This window comes from Carcharhinus amblyrhynchos, chromosome 28 (assembly GCF_965287045.1).
Source record: "Carcharhinus amblyrhynchos chromosome 28, sCarAmb.v2.hapA, whole genome shotgun sequence".
Taxonomy (NCBI): domain Eukaryota; kingdom Metazoa; phylum Chordata; class Chondrichthyes; order Carcharhiniformes; family Carcharhinidae; genus Carcharhinus; species Carcharhinus amblyrhynchos.
The window spans coordinates 27,330,614-27,352,971 of record NC_137351.1 but is presented as its reverse complement, the minus strand read 5'-3'; the positions used below and the strand labels follow the sequence as shown (position 1 = coordinate 27,352,971).

The 22,358-nt window shown below is 42.7% G+C and overlaps 1 protein-coding gene across 2 annotated transcripts in view; it reads left to right on the top strand.

Annotated features, from left to right (window-relative positions):
- Window positions 1-579: 579 nt before the first annotated feature.
- The window catches only part of LOC145359475 (RNA polymerase II elongation factor ELL), a 99,363-nt gene continuing 77,584 nt past the window's right edge, over window positions 580-22,358 (top strand). For both annotated transcript variants that reach the window (XM_080214044.1, XM_080214043.1), the window contains exons 1-2: window positions 580-739; window positions 8,769-8,816. In XM_080214044.1, the coding sequence (XP_080070170.1) occupies window positions 593-739; window positions 8,769-8,816 (195 nt within the window). In that variant the 5' untranslated portion in view covers window positions 580-592. The remainder of the gene's footprint in view (window positions 740-8,768; window positions 8,817-22,358) is intronic.

The window sequence follows — 22,358 nt, the reverse complement described above, 5'->3', positions numbered from 1 at the left end:
GGTGGGATCCAGTCAGGGGACAGGAACACAGGGGCTGGGATCCAGTCAGGAGGTGGGGATCCAGTCAGGGGGCAGGGACCAAGGGGGCGGGTCCAGTCAGGAGGCGGGGACCCAGGGGTGGGATCTAGTCAGGGTGCAGGGATCCAAGGGGCAGGATCCAGTCAGGGGCAGGATCCAATCAGGGGCGGGACACAGGGGGCGGGGACCAGGGGACGGCATGCAGTGAGGGGGCAGGGATCCGGGGGTGGGATCCAGTCAGGGGGCGGGATCCAGCCAGGGGGCGGAATCCAGTCTGGGGGCGGGGACTCTGAAGGCCGGGATCCAGCCAGGGGGCGGGGTCCCGGGGGGCAGGAGCCAGTCAGGAGGCGGGGGCCCGGGGGGCGGGACCCGGTCAGGGGGCGGGGAGCCAGGGGGCGGGACCCAGTCAGTGGGCGGGGAGCCAGGGGGCGGGGCCCAGTCAGGGGGCGGGGAGCCAGGGGGCGGGACCCAGTCAGGGGGCGGGGAGCCAGGGGGCGAGTTCCAGTCGGGGGGCGGGGACCCAGTCAGGGGGCGGGACCCAAACAGCCGGGAGCAGGGATCCAGTGTGGTGAAGATGGCGGCGGTTGCAGGCTGGGCCGGTGGCTCGGGCTCCTTCTCCCTCTCCTGTCACAAGCTGCAGCGCGCGGCGCGCCTCTCGCTTTTCCATGTCAAGCTGACGGACACGGCGCTGCGGGCGCTGGAGGCTTACCGGCGGCTGGCGGTGAGTGAGGGGGGAGAGGGGGGGGGTGCTGTGTCCCCGGGAAAGCCGCTGCCCAGCCCGGGGACACCCCCGTCCCCGGCGGCCGGGACCCTCAGCCCCGCTCCCCGGGGGGCTCAGAGTCCCGGCTCCCCGCACGGAGCTGACAGGAACCGGCCGGGGAAACCCTGGTGTGGGGGGGGAAGAGTCTGTCCCCCTGACGGCGGGGGGGGGGGTCTGTCCCCTGACTTGGGGGGGGTGGATGGATGGATGGAGGAGGAGGTGGAGAGTGGGGAGAGACTCTGTCCCCCTGACCGGGGGGTGGAGGAAGGAGTCTGTCCCCCTGACTGGGGGGTGGAGGGAGGGTGGGGAGAGAGTCTGTCCCCCTGACTGGGGGGGTGGAGGAAGGAGTCTGTCCCCCTGACTGGGGGGTGGAGGGGAGTCGGGAGAGAGTCTGTTTCCCTGATTTTGGGGGGGTGGGAGGGGAGGTGGAGAGTGGGGAGAGACTCTGTCCCCTTGACTGGGGAGGAGATGGTGGGGAGAGAGTCTGTCCCCCCTCTCTGGGAGGTGGTGTTGTGTGACTGTGTTTGCCCCTGTTGGGAGTGGGAAGGCTGTCCTGTTCCAGTGTAATGAGGGAGATGTTAGTTTCCCTGTGTTTGGAGTGGAGTCTGTCCTCTTCATTTTGAGGGGATGGGGAACGGCTGATCCCCTGGGAGTGAGGGGTAGACTGTCTTGTGTCAATACTGCAGTAGGGGCTTCTGTGCTCCCTCCCTCTGGGGGTAGGGGAGGTTGTGCCCATTTGCCCCATGGTTTTTTTGGGGGGGGGGGGGGGTAGTTTGATAATCTGATCCCCAGGTTATCAAACTATCAGTGTCCTATCGTCCTGGGTGGGTGGGAGTGGGGTCTGTGCCACCTCTATTCAGATTGCTGAGGGGGCTTGTGCTCCCTCCTTTCTGGATGCGAATCCTGGACCTCCCCATGGCTATCCAGTTGAATCCCACTGCCCCATTTGCACATCTGCCAATGGTGCCCTGGTTTCCTCCTTTGCTGTCCCTGTGTCTGGCTATTTTAACTGTAGTTTCCAACAGGGTTAGCTCCCAATGAGCCAGACTATATTTGTTGCTGTGTTGCCCTTTAAACACACCCATGGTCAGAATGCTGCCTGGACACCAAGGAGTTAACGTGGTTGTCACTCATAATGACTTCTAATATACGCTGAAACCCTGCCCTTTAATTTTCCAACTATCTGTGGTTCCTCCAAACAAATTAAACTAATAAGTTCAAAAGATGGTTGAGTTCTCTTAAAACTGATTATCTTCCAAATTTTCCACAAGTTTGTAGAGAGGGCTGTCTGAGTGTAAGATTTTGGAAATACAGGTCTGTTGAGTAATGGGTTTATTGTAATAAGCTTAAGTCTTACCGTCTTTCACAATGTGCAGCATAAGCTGTAGTTTATGACTTACATAAGAAAGAAAAAGCCAATGCTGGAAATGTGCAGCAGAAGTCTGTCAGAAACTGTGAATGGATGTGTTAGTGTCTGCAAACAATTTTGGTAATTGTAATTTTAATCGGCTTGCAACACATAACATTACAATTTCCAGAGCGCTTTTTTTCTTCTCCAAGTTAAGGGAATGATGGTCAAAATAATTGAATAGATGCAGCTCTGCGAATCAGAATATACCAAAAATGTTTTGGTTGTTGTTAAAGCTTGCATTTATTAAAAAATCTAATGTTACTAATGTCCAACTCTGGCATTTCTGCAGCATGACATATGTATGTTTCAATTATGAAAATGAGTGTGGTGTTAAATTTTGAGCAAGATGTTTTCAACTTTTCATTCAAATTGTTGTATTGAAGCAGTGAGTAAGTGCCACACAGCGAAATGGCAATTTTTTTTGTCAGTTTGCAGCTGAGATTGTTTTCTATTATTCGGCACAGTTGCGGTTGGCTTGTTGAAACTTCCTTGGCCGTGCTGTTTCCACAGTTAATTCCTTGTCAAACAGATGCTTTTCCTTCCCCCTCGCCTGCTGGCAATCTGTTCCAAATTTCAGAATGTAACCGAATAGTGTTATCCCTAATCATAGAATCCCCACAGTGCAGAAGGAGGGCATTCAGCCCATCGTGTCTGCACCGACCACAATCCCACTCAAGCCCCTTCCCAGCATATTTACCCCGTTAATTCCTCCCAACCTATGTATCCAGGGACATTAAGGATCAATTTAGCATGGCCAATCTGCATGTCTTTGGACTGTGGGAGGAAAACAGAGCACCCAGAGGAAACCCACACAGACATGGGGAGAATGTCCAAATTCCGCACAGACAGCCAGGAATCAAACCTGGATCCCTGGAGCTGTGAGGCAGCAGTGCTAACCACTGTGCCACCCGAATGATTCAGCTGATTAAAGCGGGACTCGCTGACCCAGCAAGAGGATTCAAACACACTGCACAGTGATGTACTCCATTTGACCAGGGAGTCAAGAGAGACAGGAAATGGGTAATTGTTTGCAAGATTCCTGCATTAGGGAGAGAAAAATCAGCAGGGTTCCTGCTACTTTACATAGCACTTCACCCATTTTATGCTGGAAATGTACATGGTTGGATGCTCAGTGAGAAAAGTATTGGGGTCAACAATGACTCCCCCCCCCCCCCCCACCCCAAAAAAAACCTGCTGCCCCACTTGCACTGTTGCGAGCTCTCTGTTAATTTCAACCATGGTTCAAACATGGGGTGGTCATGGGGCATGGTAAATTACTGGGTGCTCATAAACTACTGCTGCAAGGTGTTGATGCTTTTAGGAGACTAGGGTAGAAAATTCAGAGAAAAAGAAGGCAAAGTAGTGTGCCAAAAAAAATTAATTGAACCAAAAATGCTGCTATTCATTGGCTGATTGCTGCCTATCATTTACTGAATAACTCGATTCACATTTCAGTGAGTGGATGCTGATTCTGTTTTCGATTGGCAATACAAAACTGTGTTGCCTTAGAAATGTCCGTATTACTGTGTTTAGTGCCTGCACAAAGGCAGCTCCTGTGAATTATAATTGCCTGACTGGAGTGTCCTTCGTCTCCTTTGCACGTTTTCAAGTAACTAGGATTTAGAGTGTGGTCTTGACACCATGCATGATGATCACACACCTGCTCAGTGAATTGTCAGTTTTACTGCTAGTGTAACAGTCTTCAGCATAGATTCAGTCAATTTGAACCTGACAGCGTAAGTGTGATGTTGAATCTCCCGTTTCTGCTTGGTTGACGTTCTTAATGTTTCCCTCCTCCGCTCCCACCCAATTATCAGTTTCCCTGTTGGCTTATTTTGAGCTAATTATCTATGGATTTGTTGTCTTGTGAATGCAACTTTGAATATTACGGGGGAAAAAAAAACAGGACAAATTAACTTCCAGCCATGGTCCTAGTTAATAAAAAAACCATTACAGTGAATATGCCATGAATTATTTTCAGGTTTTCTTTGCATTGTAATGCAAGGTTATTCACTTAAGTTGGTTCCTATTCATTCAAGTGCCTCTGATGACAGTGACAGTAGCTCCACTGAAATGCTGAGAGGTTGTCCTTATAATTACTATTCATTTTAGATCTGCGAGGCTACACATTTTAAATCATGTCTTACACTATATTGTCTCATGTTTAAAATTATTTTGTGGCATTGCTGCCACCTAAAAGAACTGTTCATATTTGGCTGTGTTTATAATTGTTCAGCTTATTTACCTGCAAACTCAATGTAAACACACTACTCGACTGCAAGACACTTAACAACCAGATTTGATCCCGTCCTCACTCTGAACAGTCCAAAAGATGTGCTGGTTAGGTGCGTTGGCCATGCTAAATTCTCCCTCAGTGTACCCAAACAAGCACCATAGAATGGCAACTAGGGGATTTTTCACAGTAACTTCATTGCAGTGTTAACATAAGTCTGCTTGTGACACTAGTAAATAAACTTCAAACATTTAAACGTGTGCATACTTTTAGCTTTCTATTTTTTTCTTTCATGGAGTGGGAGCATCAGTCATTTATCATTGCCCATCTGTAATTACACTCAAAGGACATGGTAAGCTTGAGTTTATAACTGTAATAAATTCACTGACGTATTAAGAAATCAATGAGCAAAAATCCTGGCTTTTAGGTTTTATTTGGTACGGGAGTAAATTTCTTCTTCTGCTGCATAAGCGGTAACCTCTGGTATTTGAGATTCAGTATTATGGTGTATGAGGCAACTTCCATTGATATTTACAGTTGCTTCCTTGATCGATGTGGCTGTTTGATATATTTTTTCAGAACTTTCTCTATGTGGCTAGCATTTGTATGTTTGATCTCTGGCCTCTGAACCATTCTAATATTGGTACGTTTTGCTGGTCTTTACTCATAATTACTGTTGTTTGCTGCATTGTATGGTGATTTTCCTCCCTGAAAGATTTGTTAAATGTTTACAAGATTTTTTTAATTCATTCATGAGATGTGGGCATCGTTGGCTGAGCCAGCATTTATTGCCCATCCCTAATTCCCATTGAGCTGAGTGTCCTGCTGGGCCATTTTAAGAGTCAGCCCTCAATAATTGAAATATTTAATTTGAAAACTGATGAATGTGCAGCTTCAGTATGTGAAATTTGAACATCTGTTAACCCTTTGCTGCCAGTTTGTTTCTATGAATTTGTTGCCATGCCGGGCATATTTGTTCTAACTTGTAATATTTTTGGTTTGAAGCTATTACACTGAATAACATTAAACCATAAATTAAAGTTGCAGACTACGTTGAAAATTCCAGCTGCCTTTTTTTTGTTGGTCTCTGGATTGTAGCTCCATACATTCCTGTAGGACAGTTCATTTGTATTTTTAGTCCATCGAGTGGGCAAATATTTGTACATATTGTCTGAGAAAATTTTCCATTGTTTAATTCAGATTTTGATCTGATCTCCCAAGTTCATATTTTGCAGCCAAGCACCTTGATTTATTTGTCTTGACTTTTAATTGCATGACTTTTGAGTTCAGAGGAACAGACACTGAAATTAACCATGCTGTATTTATTTAGGGAAAAGAAAATGTCCAGAAAACTTACTAATGAATTATTGAAAAATGTTTTGATGTATTAATATAATTGCACCAGGCCAGTTGAGAAACAATAAGTCTTTGTTGAAGAAATGCATACTGTTTGTTGAACAAATCATCATTTGTTCTGAATGTAAAGAGAGGAATTTAGATGAACATTTAATAACATTAATCCTGTCAAAACATCTCAAATATTTCAAAATAAGCAATTGTTTTAGAGTGCAGTGATTGTGATGTGAGAGCTTGCATCCTCCATTTGTGACAAGTTGGCAAGAGATGAATGACTGGATAATTCTTTTATGGTATTGGTTGCGGGAAGAATGTTGGCTGAGACTCCCTGTTCTTCACTGATAGTTACGAGAGATTTTAATGTTGGCTTAAACTACCAGAACAAGCAGGTGTATCTACATCTGAAGGATGAATTGTAAACACTGAGCTGCCCTAGTTTGTTTTATTGCATGCAAATACAGAAAACATCATTGCCACTCCTCCCACAGAAAAGGCTGATGGTGTGCAGCCTGTCTGATGGATTGTTAAAATGAAACACATCTCTCTCTTTGAAGAAGAGAAGGACATCCTGTGAACAATATAAATATCTTGGCCATTCACATCTTTTAAGGTATTCATGAAGTTAAAAGCTGGTTTTCTCAAGCAACCCTCTCTAAAGTAGCAGTTCAAAACATTGGTTGCTAAATATTGAACTTCACAAATAGCTTCTAATTGAGCGTTTCTTATCCTATGTACAGTAGACTGAACTGTCTTTATAATGCATACAATCTGTTTAGCCATCTGTTTTGGTAGCACTCTGAGCTCTAGGTCTCAAGATTCTGGGTTTAAGTTCCACCCCAAGACTTGAGTACTGATGCTGCAGTGCAGTCCTGAGGCTGTGCTGCACTGGAGGAGGTGTTTTTTTTTGCATGTGATATTAAACAGAAGCCCCGTTTGCCTTCCACGGTGGACGTAAAAGATCTAATGAGATGATTTCAAAGAAGAACGTGGAATTTTCCTCAGTGTATTGGTGGATAAATATTGGCTAAGCAGTATTTTTTAAAAATGATCTGGTCATTATTGCATTGCTGTTTAGCTGTGTTTCCTACATTATGACAGCAAATACACTTTTTTAAGAAAAAATACTTATTGATTTTAAAGTGCTTTGAGACATCCTGTGGCCAGAGAAGTGTTATATAAATGCAAGTCTCGCTTTTTATCTTGAGCCATAGAATGGCTCTGATGATTTGGGTGTAAGGTTCTGTACTACAGAGGGTGTGGAGTGGAACTTTGGTAAGGTCCAACCCATCTTCATATCTTGATGTGTTAAAGGAATGAGTGAAAAACAGCTGTTTTTCACTTTTTTTAAAATCTGAAACAATAAGCCACAACATAAATTTCTGTAGCCTTTCAGAAATGCATTGAAAAATTGGAGGCTCATAAAAAATGTTAAACTAATTTGAAGTTAACTACTCCAACTCCACTTGTTTACTAACAATTCAATTGGTATACTGGCAGTTTTAAAAATAATTTGATGTTGCATTATATAGAACACTCAGTGTACGCCTTTAGAAAAACAAATATCCGTACTACTAGTATCAAGGAAGGTGATGGCCCAGTAGTATTATTGCTAGACTATTAATCCATAAGCTCAGTTAATTTTCAGGGGATCCAGGTTTGAATCCCACTAGGGCAGATGGTGGAATTTGAATTCAATAAAAGATATCTGGAATTAAAAATCTATTGATGATCATTGTTCATTGTCAGAATAACCCATTGGGTCTGGCTCGCTAATGTCCTTTAGGGAAGAAAATCTGCCGTACTTGCCTGGTCTGGTCTACATGTGAATCCAGAGCCACCGCAATGTTGACTCTAACTGCCTTCTGAACTAGGGATGGGCAATAAATGCTGGCCAGTCAGCGACTCTCATGTCTCACAAATGAATTTAAAAAAATGCAATCACTCTGGGTTAGTTTAGCTGTGATATTATGTCCGTGATTTGGCTGCATATAATGCCAAGCCAGGATCTAAACACGGTGCATTGGAAGTGCTAAAGAATATCAGGATTTTGTTGCATGAAAGCTGTTTTCCATGAATGTTTGTAATCTATGCTTAATATAGGCGCTCATCTGTAACATACAGCAGGTGGGCATTTTTCTAATATCAGTGATCTTAAAATATGTACTGTGTTGGCCTAGAATAAAGGATTGTGAATAATTTTTAGCTTTGCAGGGGATGGAAACTGAGGGCTTCAAGGTGATTTTGTTAATATTCAGCATTTTAAAGGGCTCATAGAATCTCTACAGTGAAGAAGGAGGCCATTCAGCCCATTGAGCCTGCACCAACAACAATCCCACCCAGGCTCAATCCCCATAACCCCATGTATTTACAGTGCTAGTCACCCTGACACCAACGGTCAATTTAGCATGGCCAATCCACCTAATCTGCACATCATTGGACTGTGGGAGGAAACTGGAAGAAATCCACATAGACACGTGGAGAATGCATAAACTCCATGCAGACAGTCACCCAAGGCCAGATACGAACCTGCGTCTCTGGTACTGAGGCCGAAGTGCCAACCATTGTGCCACCGTGGTTAAAGGTCCAAAAACAAGTTAAAACTTCAGACTGTGAAGGGTTATCTTGTGGAACCTTTTTAAGCCAAAAGTGAGCTGTGCTGTAAACCTAATTATTAGGAACATTGTTGAAGTGGATTCAGGAGAGAAGTGGATGAGTCAGAAAGATTCTGTGTCTCATAAGACTTCCCGATTTCTATAAAGTGATCAAAAGTAATGATTTTTCAGTGGCCTTTGCTCCAGAGGCTTTTTGTTTGCTCATGATAAATTTTGACATGCTTAACAAAAATGGGTTTTCCTAGATGTTATATTGAATCTGATAAAACCAGGAATTTAGATACATTTGATAAATTGTGTACAAGCAAATAACTATGGATTTGTCCTGCTTAATTACATTGCCTTCATCTAAAATTAAATTTTATTTTTTTCCCCCAGGCTACCTTACCAAATCAACCAGTAATCTGCTTCCAGGGAAATCAGGGGGTAAGTATTGCCCTTGAGTGTTTTTTTTTTGATTCACCCTCAAATTTAGATCTCTACTGTGGTTGGTTTTGATAAATTAGGTAGCAGCAAAATGAACCTATTTAATTCTGATTTTGCACAGCATAATGTAATACATACTATCAACACTATTACAATGAGCAGAGAGACTTAAATTTATATGCTATCTATCATAGCTAGATGACACCAGAGCACTTCACCGTAGAATTAATTACTTCAGGGTATGTTGTTACTGTGACAGGATGGCACAGTGGCGCAATGGTTAGCACTGCTGCCTCACAGCGCCTGGGACCCAGGTTCAATTCCAGCCTTGGGTTGGTGTCTGTGTGGAGAATGCACATTCTCCCTGTGCCTGCATTTGTTTCCTCTGGGTGCTCCGGTTTCTTCCCACAATCCAAAGATGTGCGGGTTAGGTTGATTGGCCATGAAAAATTGACCCTAGTGTCAGGGGGATTAGCTAGGGTAAATGTGTGGGATTGCGGGACTAGGGCCTGGGTGGAATTGTGATAGGTACAGACTCATAAGAACATAAGAACATAAGAAATAGGAGCAGGAGTAGGCCATCTAGCCCTTCGAGCCTGCCCCGCCATTCAATAAGATCATGGCTGATCTGTTGTGGCTCAGTTCCACTTTCCCGCCCTCTCCCCATAACCCTTAATCCCCTCTCTTATCAAGAACCCATCAACCCGCTTCTTAAAAATATTTAGCGAGGCAGCCTCCACCACTTCAACGGGCAGAGAATTCCAGAGATTCACCACCCTTTGAGTGAAGAAGTTCCTCCTCAACTCCGTTCTAAACCGCCTCCCCTTTATCTTGAGGCTGTGCCCCCTAGTCCTACTGTCTTTTTTGAGCGGGAAGAGTCTCTCCACCTCTATCCTATCCATCCCATTCATCATCTTATACGTCTCAATGAGATCTCCCCTCATTCTTCTAAACTCTAACGAGTACAAGCCTAGTTTATTCAGCCTCTCCTCATAGCTCAATCCCCTCAACTCCGGTATCAGCCTAGTAAACCTCCTCTGCACTCCCTCCAGGGCCAAAATATCCTTGCGCAGGTGCGGCGCCCAAAACTGCACACAGTACTCCAGCTGCGGCCTCACCAATGCCCTATACAGCTGCAGCAAGACCTCCCTACTTTTATATTCAATCCCCCTCGCTATGAAGGCCAGCATCCCATTTGCCTTCCTGACCACCTGCTGCACCTGCAAGCTGGGTTTTTGCGACTCATGCACAAGGACCCCGAGGTCCCTCTGCACCGTCGCCTGCTGCAGTTTTTCGCCACGTAAGTAATAGTCCTTCCTACCATTCTTCCTACCAAAGTGGACCACCTCACACTTGCCAACATTAAATTCCATTTGCCATTTCCTGGCCCATTCGCCCAGCCTATCTAGATCCTTCTGCAGACTCTCCACACCCTCCGCACAATTTGCCTTTCCCCCAATCTTGGTGTCATCAGCAAATTTCGACACCCTGCACTCGGTTCCCTCCTCCAGATCATCTATATAAATGGTAAATAGCTGAGGCCCCAGCACCGACCCCTGGGGCACCCCACTAGTCACCAACCAACTCGATGGGCTGAATGGCCTCCTTCTGTACTGTAGGGATTCTGTGGATTCTATTTTGTGTAGGGGTGAATCCTACTGCCATCTTGCAGCAGCAACATTTCACAAATGTAAGCTGAGTGTTTGGTTAATTTGTTTTTGGTAAAGTTGGTTGGGACACTGCACAAATCTTTCAGAATGGAGTCATCGGATTTTTAATATCTGCCTGAATTATCGTGGCAGATAATGATTCACATAGCCGATATTGTTGTTTTGGGAATTCGGTAACCTAAAAAGGAATTTTATCTGTGAAACCTCTGCAGAGGTATTAGCTAGACTTTGGCAAGGCTAGATTTATTACCCATCCCTAATTGCCCTTGAGAAGTTGGTGGTGAGCCTCCTTGTTAAACTATTGAAGTCCATGTGATGAAGGTATACCTAATGTCAGGAAGAGAGTTCTAGGATTTTGGTCCAGTGACAGTGAAGAAATAGTGATATAATTACCAGTTGGGATGGTGCATGGCTGGAGGAGGGTGATGGTGTTCCCATAAGTCTGCTGCCCTTGTTTTCCTAGGTGGGAGAGGTCACCAGTTTGAAAGGTAATAAATAAAGCAACCTTGGTGAGTTTCTGCAGTGCTCTTCTATGCAACCACCATGTGCTGATAGTGGAGGCTAGGAAGTGGTGAATGGGCTGCCAGCCAAGTGGGCTGCTTTCATCTGGATGCTTTCGAGTTTCTTGAGTGCTGGAACTGCAGCCACCCAGGCAAGTAGAGAATATTCATTACAAACTTTGGGGAGTCAAGGCGTTACTCCACAATATTCCCAACCTCTGACCTTTTTGCTACAGCATGACAGACTCCCAATTATTGCAGACATGACAAGTCCGTGAATCAGACGTTAGATTGGTGGTGGAAAGAGTTAGATCATCAAAAAATAGGAGATTGGAAGGTCATTGCAAATTAAGTGGTGAGGAAAATAACATGAGAACTAAGTAAGCAGGGAGAGGCAAATTAACGTTTGCCTGTCAGTGAAGGGAGGTTTGATTACATATGTTCCCATGCCCCTACCTGTGTATGGTGCCCTCCCCATTGTGCTCCCTCAATATGTCACACAAGTTAGCAATATTGTCTCTTGGGTCCACTGTTGCTGCTGTCAGGCAGCAGCTGGCACATTTCGAGGTGTGAGAACATGGTGCCTGCATTCCCTTTTTAGCTGGGATAAAGAGCAGCAAAAAATGTGTATTCGTATTTCTGTTTGTGAAAAGAACTTAGTGATATTGCTGTTGCTGTTGGTCAGCTTGCTAAACTAAATATGGACTTTGAATATGTTTTTTAGAAATGTGGAGCTGCCCTAAGGAGACAGTCATGACAGTTTGAAGTATTGTGAAATAAGCTGATTACTTGCATTTGTGCTAGTTTGAATATTCACTAAATACCAGCTGAGTATAAAATAAGAGCTTGATATACTATGGACATATTTGACATGGTAGATTTTGTAATTGGCATCATTATAGTAACAGGAGTGTTTTTTTTATTGTAAGTGGTTACTCATATACATCAGGGGAAAAGAGGATTATTTCTGTTTTATTGGGTGAATCCTACCTTTTGTTATGGACAAAAGTCAAGAATGCTACTTACATAGACATCCAAAAGACACAAAGTTCACACAAAATGTGCCCGCATAAGTTGGAAGCAACTTATTGGCATGGATGAGAAATTAGTGAGGAGACAGCAGACATGTACAACTGGAAGGGTGCAACGAGTGGTGTTCCACAGGGATCGATACTGAAGCTTCAGTTTTTCACCATATATATTGTATATACATATGTCTTCCATACAGATGATAGTTGTGTGTGTTGACTCAGAAACAGCTCCAGATCATTGTCAGTTTCTTCTCTGGAGTAAGAAAATGAGCCTTTCACTAAACACCTGGAAAGCCAAGGTCCTCTTTCATCCACCTCACACATCACACACCTCCCCCTGTCAATTAAGATCAGCGGCAGATCATTTGCCATATCTTGGGAGCTTTCTCAATGAAGGAGGACATGGATGATGTTAACCATTTGAGGAAAAGAATACTCAAGAACCAGGATCTCAAACCTGAGCCTATGGAAGCTAATGGTTTGCTGAACAGCAGTGATCTCCTCTTATGTTTTGGAGAACAACCTAGAGCAGATATATCAAAGCACTGGAGAAGTTTCTATGGTGCATTTGCAAGATCCTTCAAATCGTTTTAACATCAGTGACCTCTCCCAAGTCAATATGCCCAGGATCAAAGCCAATGAAGTACTTTTGAAGTGAAGTCACTGTCGTGATGCAGTGAAATGTGGCACCCAATTTGTGCATTTTAAAAGTCTCAGTACAATGAGATAATGACCAGAAAATCTGCTTTCAGTGATATTGGTTGATGAATGAATACAGGCCTGGACACACAGCAAACTCCTATGCTCCTCAAATAGTACCGTCTCTGATCTAGGGGGGAATCTCATTGAAACTTGTAGAATATTGAAAGGCCTGGATAGAGTGGATGTGGAGAAGAAATTTCCATTAGCAGGAGAGAGTAGGATTTGAGGACGCAGCCTCGGAGTAAAGCGATGACGCTTTAGAACAGAGATGAAGAGGAATTCCTTCAGCCAGAATGTGGTGAAACTGAGGAATTCATTGCCACAGAAGACTATGGATGCTAGGCCATTGAGTGTATTTAATACAGAGATTGATAGATTCTTATTTGGTAAGGGGATCAAAGATTATGGGAAAAAGGCAGGAGAATGAGGTTGAGAAGCTTATCAGCCATGATTGAATGGTAGAGCAGATTCAGTGGGCCAAATGGTCTAATTCTGCTCCAATATTCTGGAGTTAGCACTGTTGCCTCACAGTGCCAGGGACCTGGGTTCGATTCCTGGCTTGGGTCACTCTGTGGAGTTCGCACGTTCTCCCCATGTCTGCATGGGTTTCCTTCGGGTACTCAGGTTTCCTGCAACAGTCCAAAGATGTGCGGGTTAGGTGGATTGGCCATGCTAAATTGCCCCTTAGTGTCAGGGGGACTAGCTGGGGTCAATGCGTGGGGTTATGGGGATAGGGCCTGAGTGGGACTATGGTCGATGCCAACTTGATGGGCTGAATGGCCGCCTCCTGCACTATAGAACTCTATGAGCAGGCTATCAGACTTTGTAGTGGAGAGAAGCTTAAAACAGAAATGTAAATCTGCTGGGGATGTGGCATATTATGGGTACTAGGGTAGTAAATAGACTGGTAAGATTTTTCAATCATCCTTCACCTTCCATCAGGCATTTCTTTTAGTAAGGTTAATTGGAGATATCACAGTTAAAGTGATATTAATAATTTTTTTCTGCTCATGATCAGGCACAAGTTAAGTACGTTATTCACTTCTGTATTAGACGATGTGACATAATAAAGCCTTTACTCTTTGAAAATTAACCATGGTGTCTGCCCAGGAAACCTAATGAAGAAATTATACTGTTGAAGTTGTAAATTTTCATAGTTAAATCTATGCTCCAGAAATCTTAGGACATGTGCCAGGACAGAGCCCTACTTTTCCAGCCTTGATTGATAGTAACAGGGTTTTTTTTTGTAATCTATAAGGATGAAGATATTAGTTCAGTGTCTATACTTAATCATTTACATGCTGATTGCAAGAAACTCATTCCAACAGGTGTTCTTGAGTTCAAACACAATTGTTGTGCTAAAAGCCTACCCAGATAAAGATATGAAGATATTTAAAAAATAAGCCCATGGGGCGCATGTGTGCGCGCACACTTGTTGTTTATGATTCCTTTGTTGTAGGTAGAGTGAGCTGGTGTTCCTGCTCCATTGCAGACTATTACTTTCGACTACCAAGAGCGGGTAGATGTAACAAAATACATTTCAAAAATTGAGAGTCTTATCACATGACCTCTCAATGAATGTTACACAGATGCTAATTGTTTAGCTCATGTCTGGACAAACATTGGCTATTATATTATGGCCCAGGTATTTAGTTTCTTTAGTCATCCAACTGTCACTTCTGAATGGACCATTCCTTGCTGTGATGAGCTGGGAACAACATATCAGCAGCTTCCATTGCCCTGATAGACTTTCTGTCTTTGTCTGAAAAGTAGCTTAATAGAAATGCAAATGACAAAAGACAATTCACCTTTGAGATCAGGCATGAAATCGCGCAGGAGGTTTGCTTTGGTATGTTCTAATTGTAATCCACATTGAAAACATAGAACATAGAACACTACAGCACAAACAGGCCCTTCGGCCCACGAGTTGCGCCGATCACATCAACACCTACCAATCTATAGACCTATCTATAACCCCCAATCCCATTAAACCCCATATACTCATCCAGAAGTCTTTTAAAAGACCCCAGCGAGTTCGCCTCCACCACCACTGACAGCAGCCGATTCCATTCACTCACCACCCTCTGAGTGAAAAACTTACCCCTAACATCACTTCTGTACTTTCCTCCCCGCACCTTAAATCTGTGCCCTCTCGTAGCGACCATTTCAACCCGGGGAAATAGCCTCTGAGAATCCACCCTATCTATTCCTCTCAACATTTTATAAACTTCTGTCAGGTCGCCTCTCAACCTTCGTCGCTCCAGGGAGAAGAGTCCCAGCTCCCTCAACCTAACTTCATAAGGCATGCCTCCCAGTCCAGGCAACATCCTTGTAAAAGTCCAGGCAACATCCTAGTAAACACTCAAACTGATCAAGTTGCAATTCCATGCATCAGGTGGCCTATGACAGCCATCATAAGTCAGTGTCTTTGCTTGATTTAAAAGTCCATTGTGCAGTGTATATTTGATCAGCTGATTATATTAAAGATTAATATTCCACATGCACACAGCACATCATCGTGACAGTTTTAGCTCACTGGATTTGTTTCTCTTAAAATGACTTGGCATGAAATAGCATTTTCTAATTCAATGTGACAATGTTATCTTGATGTAGGAACTTGATTTGAAAGCTGTTACTCGGAAACGAGACCTGGGGCTGGACTCTGAGTTGGGAAGATTCAGGGGAAAGGTGTGTCTGGAGTTCAGCAGACTACACTTTGGCTGTAGCAAGGGCCTTAACCCACAGCGTGAGAATCATAAATTGATAGAGTAGACATAAAAACTCACAAAGGATGGATTCCGTTTGTAGGACTATTATGTTCGGCTTTTAAATTCTCTACTCTTTAAACTTAGGCTGCACCTGAGAGTTAAAACAAAACACTCTGCTGGGCTGCTTTACTTGGCAGGCCATCTGCTATAGATTAGAAATAAATAAAAACATCTGGTCATTTGGCATTTTCACAAATACTATTATTATGCCATTATGAATATTTGGCTGAGTTTCAAAAGCTACAATTGTCTCCATATGGTGTTCTGAGTTCACAGCTTGATTGACAGTGTAAAGTGTCTTTAGGATTAGTTGTCTTTATGGGGTCTGAAGAGAAATTTGTTTGCTTTTATAAGGGATTAACCAGTTGAGATATAAAAGCTTTGAATAGATTTTCTGAATAGGAGTTGTTTTCACCTTCAAGGGTAAAGGAGTGAGCGGTATAAGATGTTAGAAGTTTATTTTCATCTCCACATTGCTCTTGAGCTCTGCCCATGACTGGCCAGGGGGTTGGTATGGAGGGTATTCTGGTTTATGGTGGTAATGGTTGAGACAGAGTCCTGGATTTGAACCAATTGTATTTGTTTAAATTAGTCTTTTTAAAACCAGGTTTCTTTGTGTGAATTTCAATGTGTAACAAAAGATTATCTTCAGGGCTTTGGTTTGGAAATGTTGGAGCAGGCTTTACTAAAGGCTATAATAATGGTGTAACTTTGATAGGGTGGCCTCCCTATTACCTGCCTCTCGTCCTGATAATTTCCCAGGATCGCTGAAACATAACTTCTACTGGGATTCCCTACTTCTTGTCTGGCATTGAACGAGGGAACTCGCTGCGGCAGGTCTTTTCAGTAGCTGAAAGGGAAATTCAATTTTATTGAGTTAAACACAGTAAAGGACAAAGCATTCCTTTGGACCATTCAATGTCGTCTTTCCATCCTAAGATCCTGGAACTCTGTTTGAATCTTATAGCATTGCCAGGGCCCAAGATTACTGGGCTCCAGGTGAAGAGAAATATGCCATGTTTCCTGCTAATTCAAGACATTTTACTCAACCTATCCATCTTGGGGACTGTATGAGACATTAGTATCATGGAAGTGGAGGTGGGCAAGTTCTCCTTATCTCCATTCCCAAGTTGCCCTTGATTCTCAGTGGAACTGATGTTGAAATTCAGCCCTGTGGCACCTTATTAGTTAAACCTTTGTGATCTACACCAAACAAAAACTTTATTCTTCACTTGAAAGGTATTTTTGGGAAGTTTCCAGCCAGTTATTTTATTGTTTTTGCTGATGGAACATCGTTTCCATTTTGCTGTAGTTATGTTGGACAGTAACATGCATTTAATTCAAATATGATATTCTTAGTTTATGTTGCACTTCTAAGAGCGGTTGTTATATGTATACAAGCCATCATTTGAAACTATGATCCTTTGCAGCCTAAAATTTAATCGTCTGGCTGACCGAGGCATATTACAAAACAAACAGCGCAAAGCCTGTTTCATTTCTGAACACTACAGATATTGGATAGCAGATTGTTCTTTGTCTCATATCTAGATTGCAATGCCTAATTTATTTTGGGTTAACGAATTAAACTTTACCTTCCTGTGTCCAGTATGAGAAAAGAACTGTTCTATCAAAACAAAAGTAAAATCACTCTTTAACCAAAAGGAAGAATTACAGACTTACATCTTGCCCCATCTAGTATTATTCATTTAATAGTGTTGTCTCCTCTCTTTTCCTCCAGCATAAAATGTCATCCTTGGCAAATGCGCATTGTTGGTATCTGCAAAGCTGCAGTTTGTATCAGTTCACACACCACCACAACACCTTATACAATGTATGTTCGGTTGGTCCATTCTAGTGCCTGAAGTCTCTGTTCCTCAATAAGCATTTACCCTACCTAATTCTAACCTTTAAGTCTTGTCATATACTAACTCGATTACTACTGGCATTGCAGAATCTCTTAGAGAGAGGGTGAACCAATTTTCAGGATTCTGTTTTGCATACATTTGTGTAGTCAATTTTAGATTGGCTGTGTATAGGAAGAAAAGTTCCTTGAAATGGTCATTTTTTTTAAAAAAAACTAAGGCTTCCTATTTGTGATTTTTGTCAATCATTTTCTTATAAGTTGTGAATCTCAAACCATGGCATACTTGGGATGATTTATTTTGGTAATTCTGAAGAAACACTCAACATTTTTTTAATATTTGCCTGGTATGTGTAAGTACTTTCTGTCACACTTGTGGTGATGCTGTCTCTAAAATAAAAAAAAAATTTGCTGTACATCATAGCAGTTCAGAAGAAGTGTTAAAACTATCTGTCTAGTAGGCTGGGTAAGGACCACTGAAACTGTCTGATGAGCAACAAAAGAACCTTACTTTCACTCTTTCCAACTTTTAAAACCTGTTTGTTGCTCATCTGATGGCTCAGCAAATCTATCTAATGAGCTGCTGATTCAGATGCCTGACAGCATTCCAGGTCTACAAGTGTTTAACACATTCATTTGTTCTGTAGTAGGTTGGCTAATGCAATGTAGATAAAATGCTGTCCCATTGATTTTATTTAAATCTGGAGTAAATTAACTTTGCAGGTCGCTCTAATGTATCTGACCTCAGCCTGGGGCATTGTAAGTGTACTGCTTATCATCAGCCACCTTGGGTTATGGAGGGACAAGTTGGTCTGGTTCTCAATTCTGATTGCTGTGCAACAATCACTTCTGGGAGTGCTTACCTGTGGTTGTTGGGGGAAGAATTCATCCAGCGCCTAACCTGCAACTCCCTTTAAATTAGCTTGATGGGGTAAGAATTATAGTGTGTGTAGTTTTCCTGACATTGAATGTACAAGATTAAGAAAGGGTGTTGACTAGAGTGTTGGAGATACTTGTCCCCTTAGGTGAACATTCTGTAGATGTGCACTGTCAAGGCTGGCAGAAGAATAAAAACCACATTGGTTCCATGGACATTGCTCACTTACTGTTATCTTGCCAATGTTCAACAGGGATCAGTACATTTAAAGAAGGAGAGAAAATTTACCAACTGTGATAAATAACTTCCATGTGAAATCTATTTGCGACGGACTCTATCATGCTTAAGGGAGGGATTCTTTGGAAGTAAAGAGAATAATTTCCCTGAGTAATCCTACAAATTATTGGTTGTTTAGAAATCTTAATCCATGGGTCTTAGATTTCTAGAAAATATTCAATGTGAGGTTTTAAAGGGTCTACTCGGTTAGTTTTCTCAAATCTCTTGTTCTTAATATTAATTGTAATCTGCAGCTGCTGCCTTGTGACTACAGAAGCTCCCACGTCAATCATTTCATCTGAAGTGTATTCAAAGATGTTCTACTTAATTTAAAACTTTTCCACATACCATTTAACTCCCAATTTATGTTACAGTAACAGGGAGAGGATGGCCCAGTGGGTATTATCACTAGACTATTAATTCAGAAACTCAGCTAATATTCTGGGGACCCGGGTTTGAGTCCCACCACGGCAGATGGTAGAACTTGAATTTAATTTTTTAAAAATCTGGAATTAAGAATCTTAAGCCTGTGAAACTATTGTCAATTGTCAGAAAAACCCGTCTGGTTCACTGATGTCCTTTTAAGGAGGGAAATCTGCCATCCTTGCCTGGTCTGACCTACATGTGACTCCAGACCATAGCAATATGGTTGACTGTCAACTGTCCTGGGCAATAAATACTGGCCAGCCAGCGACGAATGAATTAAGAAAAAACAAGCTGAGAGGAGATGGAACTGGAAGCTTAATGTGGTGTCAGCTTGACAATGGCTTAGCTTAGTGTGAGACATAAGGCCAGAGCAGGAGGTGAAACCAGTTACACTGGGGCAGAATTTCTGATGGGAGGGCTGAAAATGATGGATTTGACTTACTAATTTTTAAATAGAAAGACGTAGCTCATCTAAGACTGTATATTGGACAGACATTCAGATAACACAGGTAGTGGAGTGGTTGAGAAAGGTGTTGATGTAGTCGGAGTCCTTGCGGAGCCTGAGACCATGCAGAAAATTAGTTGTTCGAATTGATTGAAACAGTTATTGCCATGCAAAAGTAATTAATTGGTTGTGGAGCACTTTGGGACGTGCTGAATGTATTTTCAACCCATTGCATTTCAGTGTCATGCTTAAAAACTATAAAGAAACAAAGACAGCATGGTGGCACAGTGGTTAACACTGCTGCCTCACAGCACCAGGGACCGGTTTCGATTTCTGGATTGGGACATTGTCTGTGTGGAGTTTGTATGTTCTCCCCTTGTCTGCTTGGGTTTCTTCTGGGTGCTCCAGTTTCCTCCCACAGTCCAAAGATATGCGGGTTAGTGGATTGAGAATGCTGATTTGTGTCGGCGGACTAGCTTGGGTAAATGCATGGGGTTATGGTGATAGGGCTGGGTGGGATTGTGGTCGGTGCAGACTTGATGGGCTGAATGGCCTCCTTTTGCACTTGTAGGGTTTCTATGATTTACAATATGCAGAAATTATCAGAGCTATGATGTTAGCTGATTGCTAACTGATCGTTTAGCAAACAAAGCCTCAGTTCTGACATCCACCCTGCAAAGCAATTGAGCTTGGGTGCAAAATTGGATTTTGAAGCGACCATTTGGGACTCAAAATTGTGTCCCAGTGTGCACGCGCACAGTTCTGCGGTGATTCGCTCAGGGCACCATCTACTGAGGGCATTTGTGTGTGCAATTAATGTCCAGCAGAAGGATGCAGAGAAAGCAAATCGGCATGCAATGACAATTTGACTTGAATGGTGCAATTTTCAAGCTCGACGCTCTAGTCAACACCCTCACTTAACCTTGTGCAACTGAACATATATTCAACGTCATTCAACCTCTCCCAGACTCCAATCCCATCAACCTAATTTGTAGGGAATTGTAGGTTAGATGCTAGTTGAAATCTTCGGGCTGTTTCTACAATCTTACAAGTGGTTGGTACTTCCTATAGTTATCCAAGTTGCAAAAATCTACAGGGAGTGTTGTGGAAGGTGCTGAAAAAACTGTGCTGACTTCAAGGCCTCTGCAGAAAGCACTTGCTCCCAGACATGCACAGCTTTAGGCATTCCCCTTGTAATACGTTATAACTGGGAGCTGAGCAGGTAACATACAGAGTAGGACAAGTTGCTCGATGAAAGAGGGGGAAGAGGAGGGGAAGATAACACAGCAAGGGTCTATATCCATCCAGGATGGCCAGGAAGCTATTCTCAAAACGTGAACCTCAGTGTCAAAACAGTGTGCGAGAAATCTGTGTTACAATAAAAACAAACAGCACTGGTACGGGGTTTTAGAATGAATTTCTTTTATTGAACAGATCTTAAGGAAATTAGCGTGACAGAGCAGAAAAGAAAACATAGTGAACCCACAGGCTGGCTTCTGCCACCAGCCTGTGTGCTAAATTTTTAACAGGATCTTGAAACTGAACTGAAAAAACACACTAAAATCCACATTATATCTCAATCCTTACCTCGTTATTGTAAGTGTCCTTGCATGCTGTCTCTGTCTAGAAAATTAAGCCTTGCAAATGCTGTTGTGAAAAACTTGTTTTGCCTGCGTTGTGTACCCTTTAGGAATGCAGTCAATTTTTAGCTAACCCATCATGCCTTCTGAATTTTAAAATGTAGTTAAGTTAGCAGTATTAGTTAACACTACAGTCTAGCATTTAAATATAATTGCATAGGCAAAAATGTCTTAAAATGAAGTCTTTGCATAGATGAAGTCTTGCTTAGACTAAAACAAACAGGGCTAAGAATACATGGGATTTCTCAGGTATCTTCTCTGAAATCAGCCACCTGCTGCAACCACAGCAGAAACCCAGAGCAGGGCATTGACCACATTTTCAGTGGCTGTGATAATGACTGTAGCGATAAAGTTTTAAGTGCCTCGATTTGTTTCCAGGTTGTAGCTGGAGCTGTTTTCAGCATGTTGTGGCTTGCTGTCCATTGTAGCACAAGGGAAGTCTCTGAAATGTTACATTTTTATCTTTCCCAGAGACCAGCAGGGGAAGTGAGCGCATGACATTGTTCAGATTGTAGGCTTTCTCGTGGTGTGGATACTATTGACTGCATGTCAAATTTGCCAGTTAACAGAATTGAAAGAGATCTTCTCCAAAGTGTGATTATATGCAGGCCAGTGCAGTTATCCCAATGGGACAAACCAGTAAGCATGGTACCAGATAATACCAGCGTACCATGCATTTTGGCTACTCATTGCAGCTGGTATCGAAGCCATGAAACCCATAACTGGCAGCAATTGGATTCTCACGCAACTATAACTGGTATATGTAGGGGATTGTGGATGAGTCACTGCCAACTTTGATTCTGCACAGACTAGTTATTGTCTCATTTCCCTCCAGCATGGTTCTGAATGATGTACCTTGCTGCTTTTATTTCTTTTAAGAAAATGTTTTTGTATTTGTTTTATTATTTATGGGGCTATTGTCAGCTTTGAATGCTGTCTTCACTGCTTCATTTTTGTTGTTTTTCCTGTATTATTAACCACTGTTCAACGTGATGCAAGTTAATAGTGCATCATGATTCCCATGCTATTTTCAGGGCTTTCAAATTTAAATCCTTACTATTGTTAGGGAACCATGTATAACTTTAAATTGAGAAATTATAGATACTTATGCTCAAAGGTAAAATTGTTTCATTTTTTGGTTGTTTGAGCTTTGGTGTCTTGAAGTCTGGCTGGACCTTTGGTTGAAAGATTAGTCTTGGTGGTGTTTATTATAGATATACACTTTTAATTATGTTTTACAACCCCTGAAGTTTAGTTTTATTTATTAGTGTTACAAGTAGGCTTACATTAACACTGCAATGAAGTTACTGTGAAGGTCCCCCAATCCCCACACACTGGCACCTGCT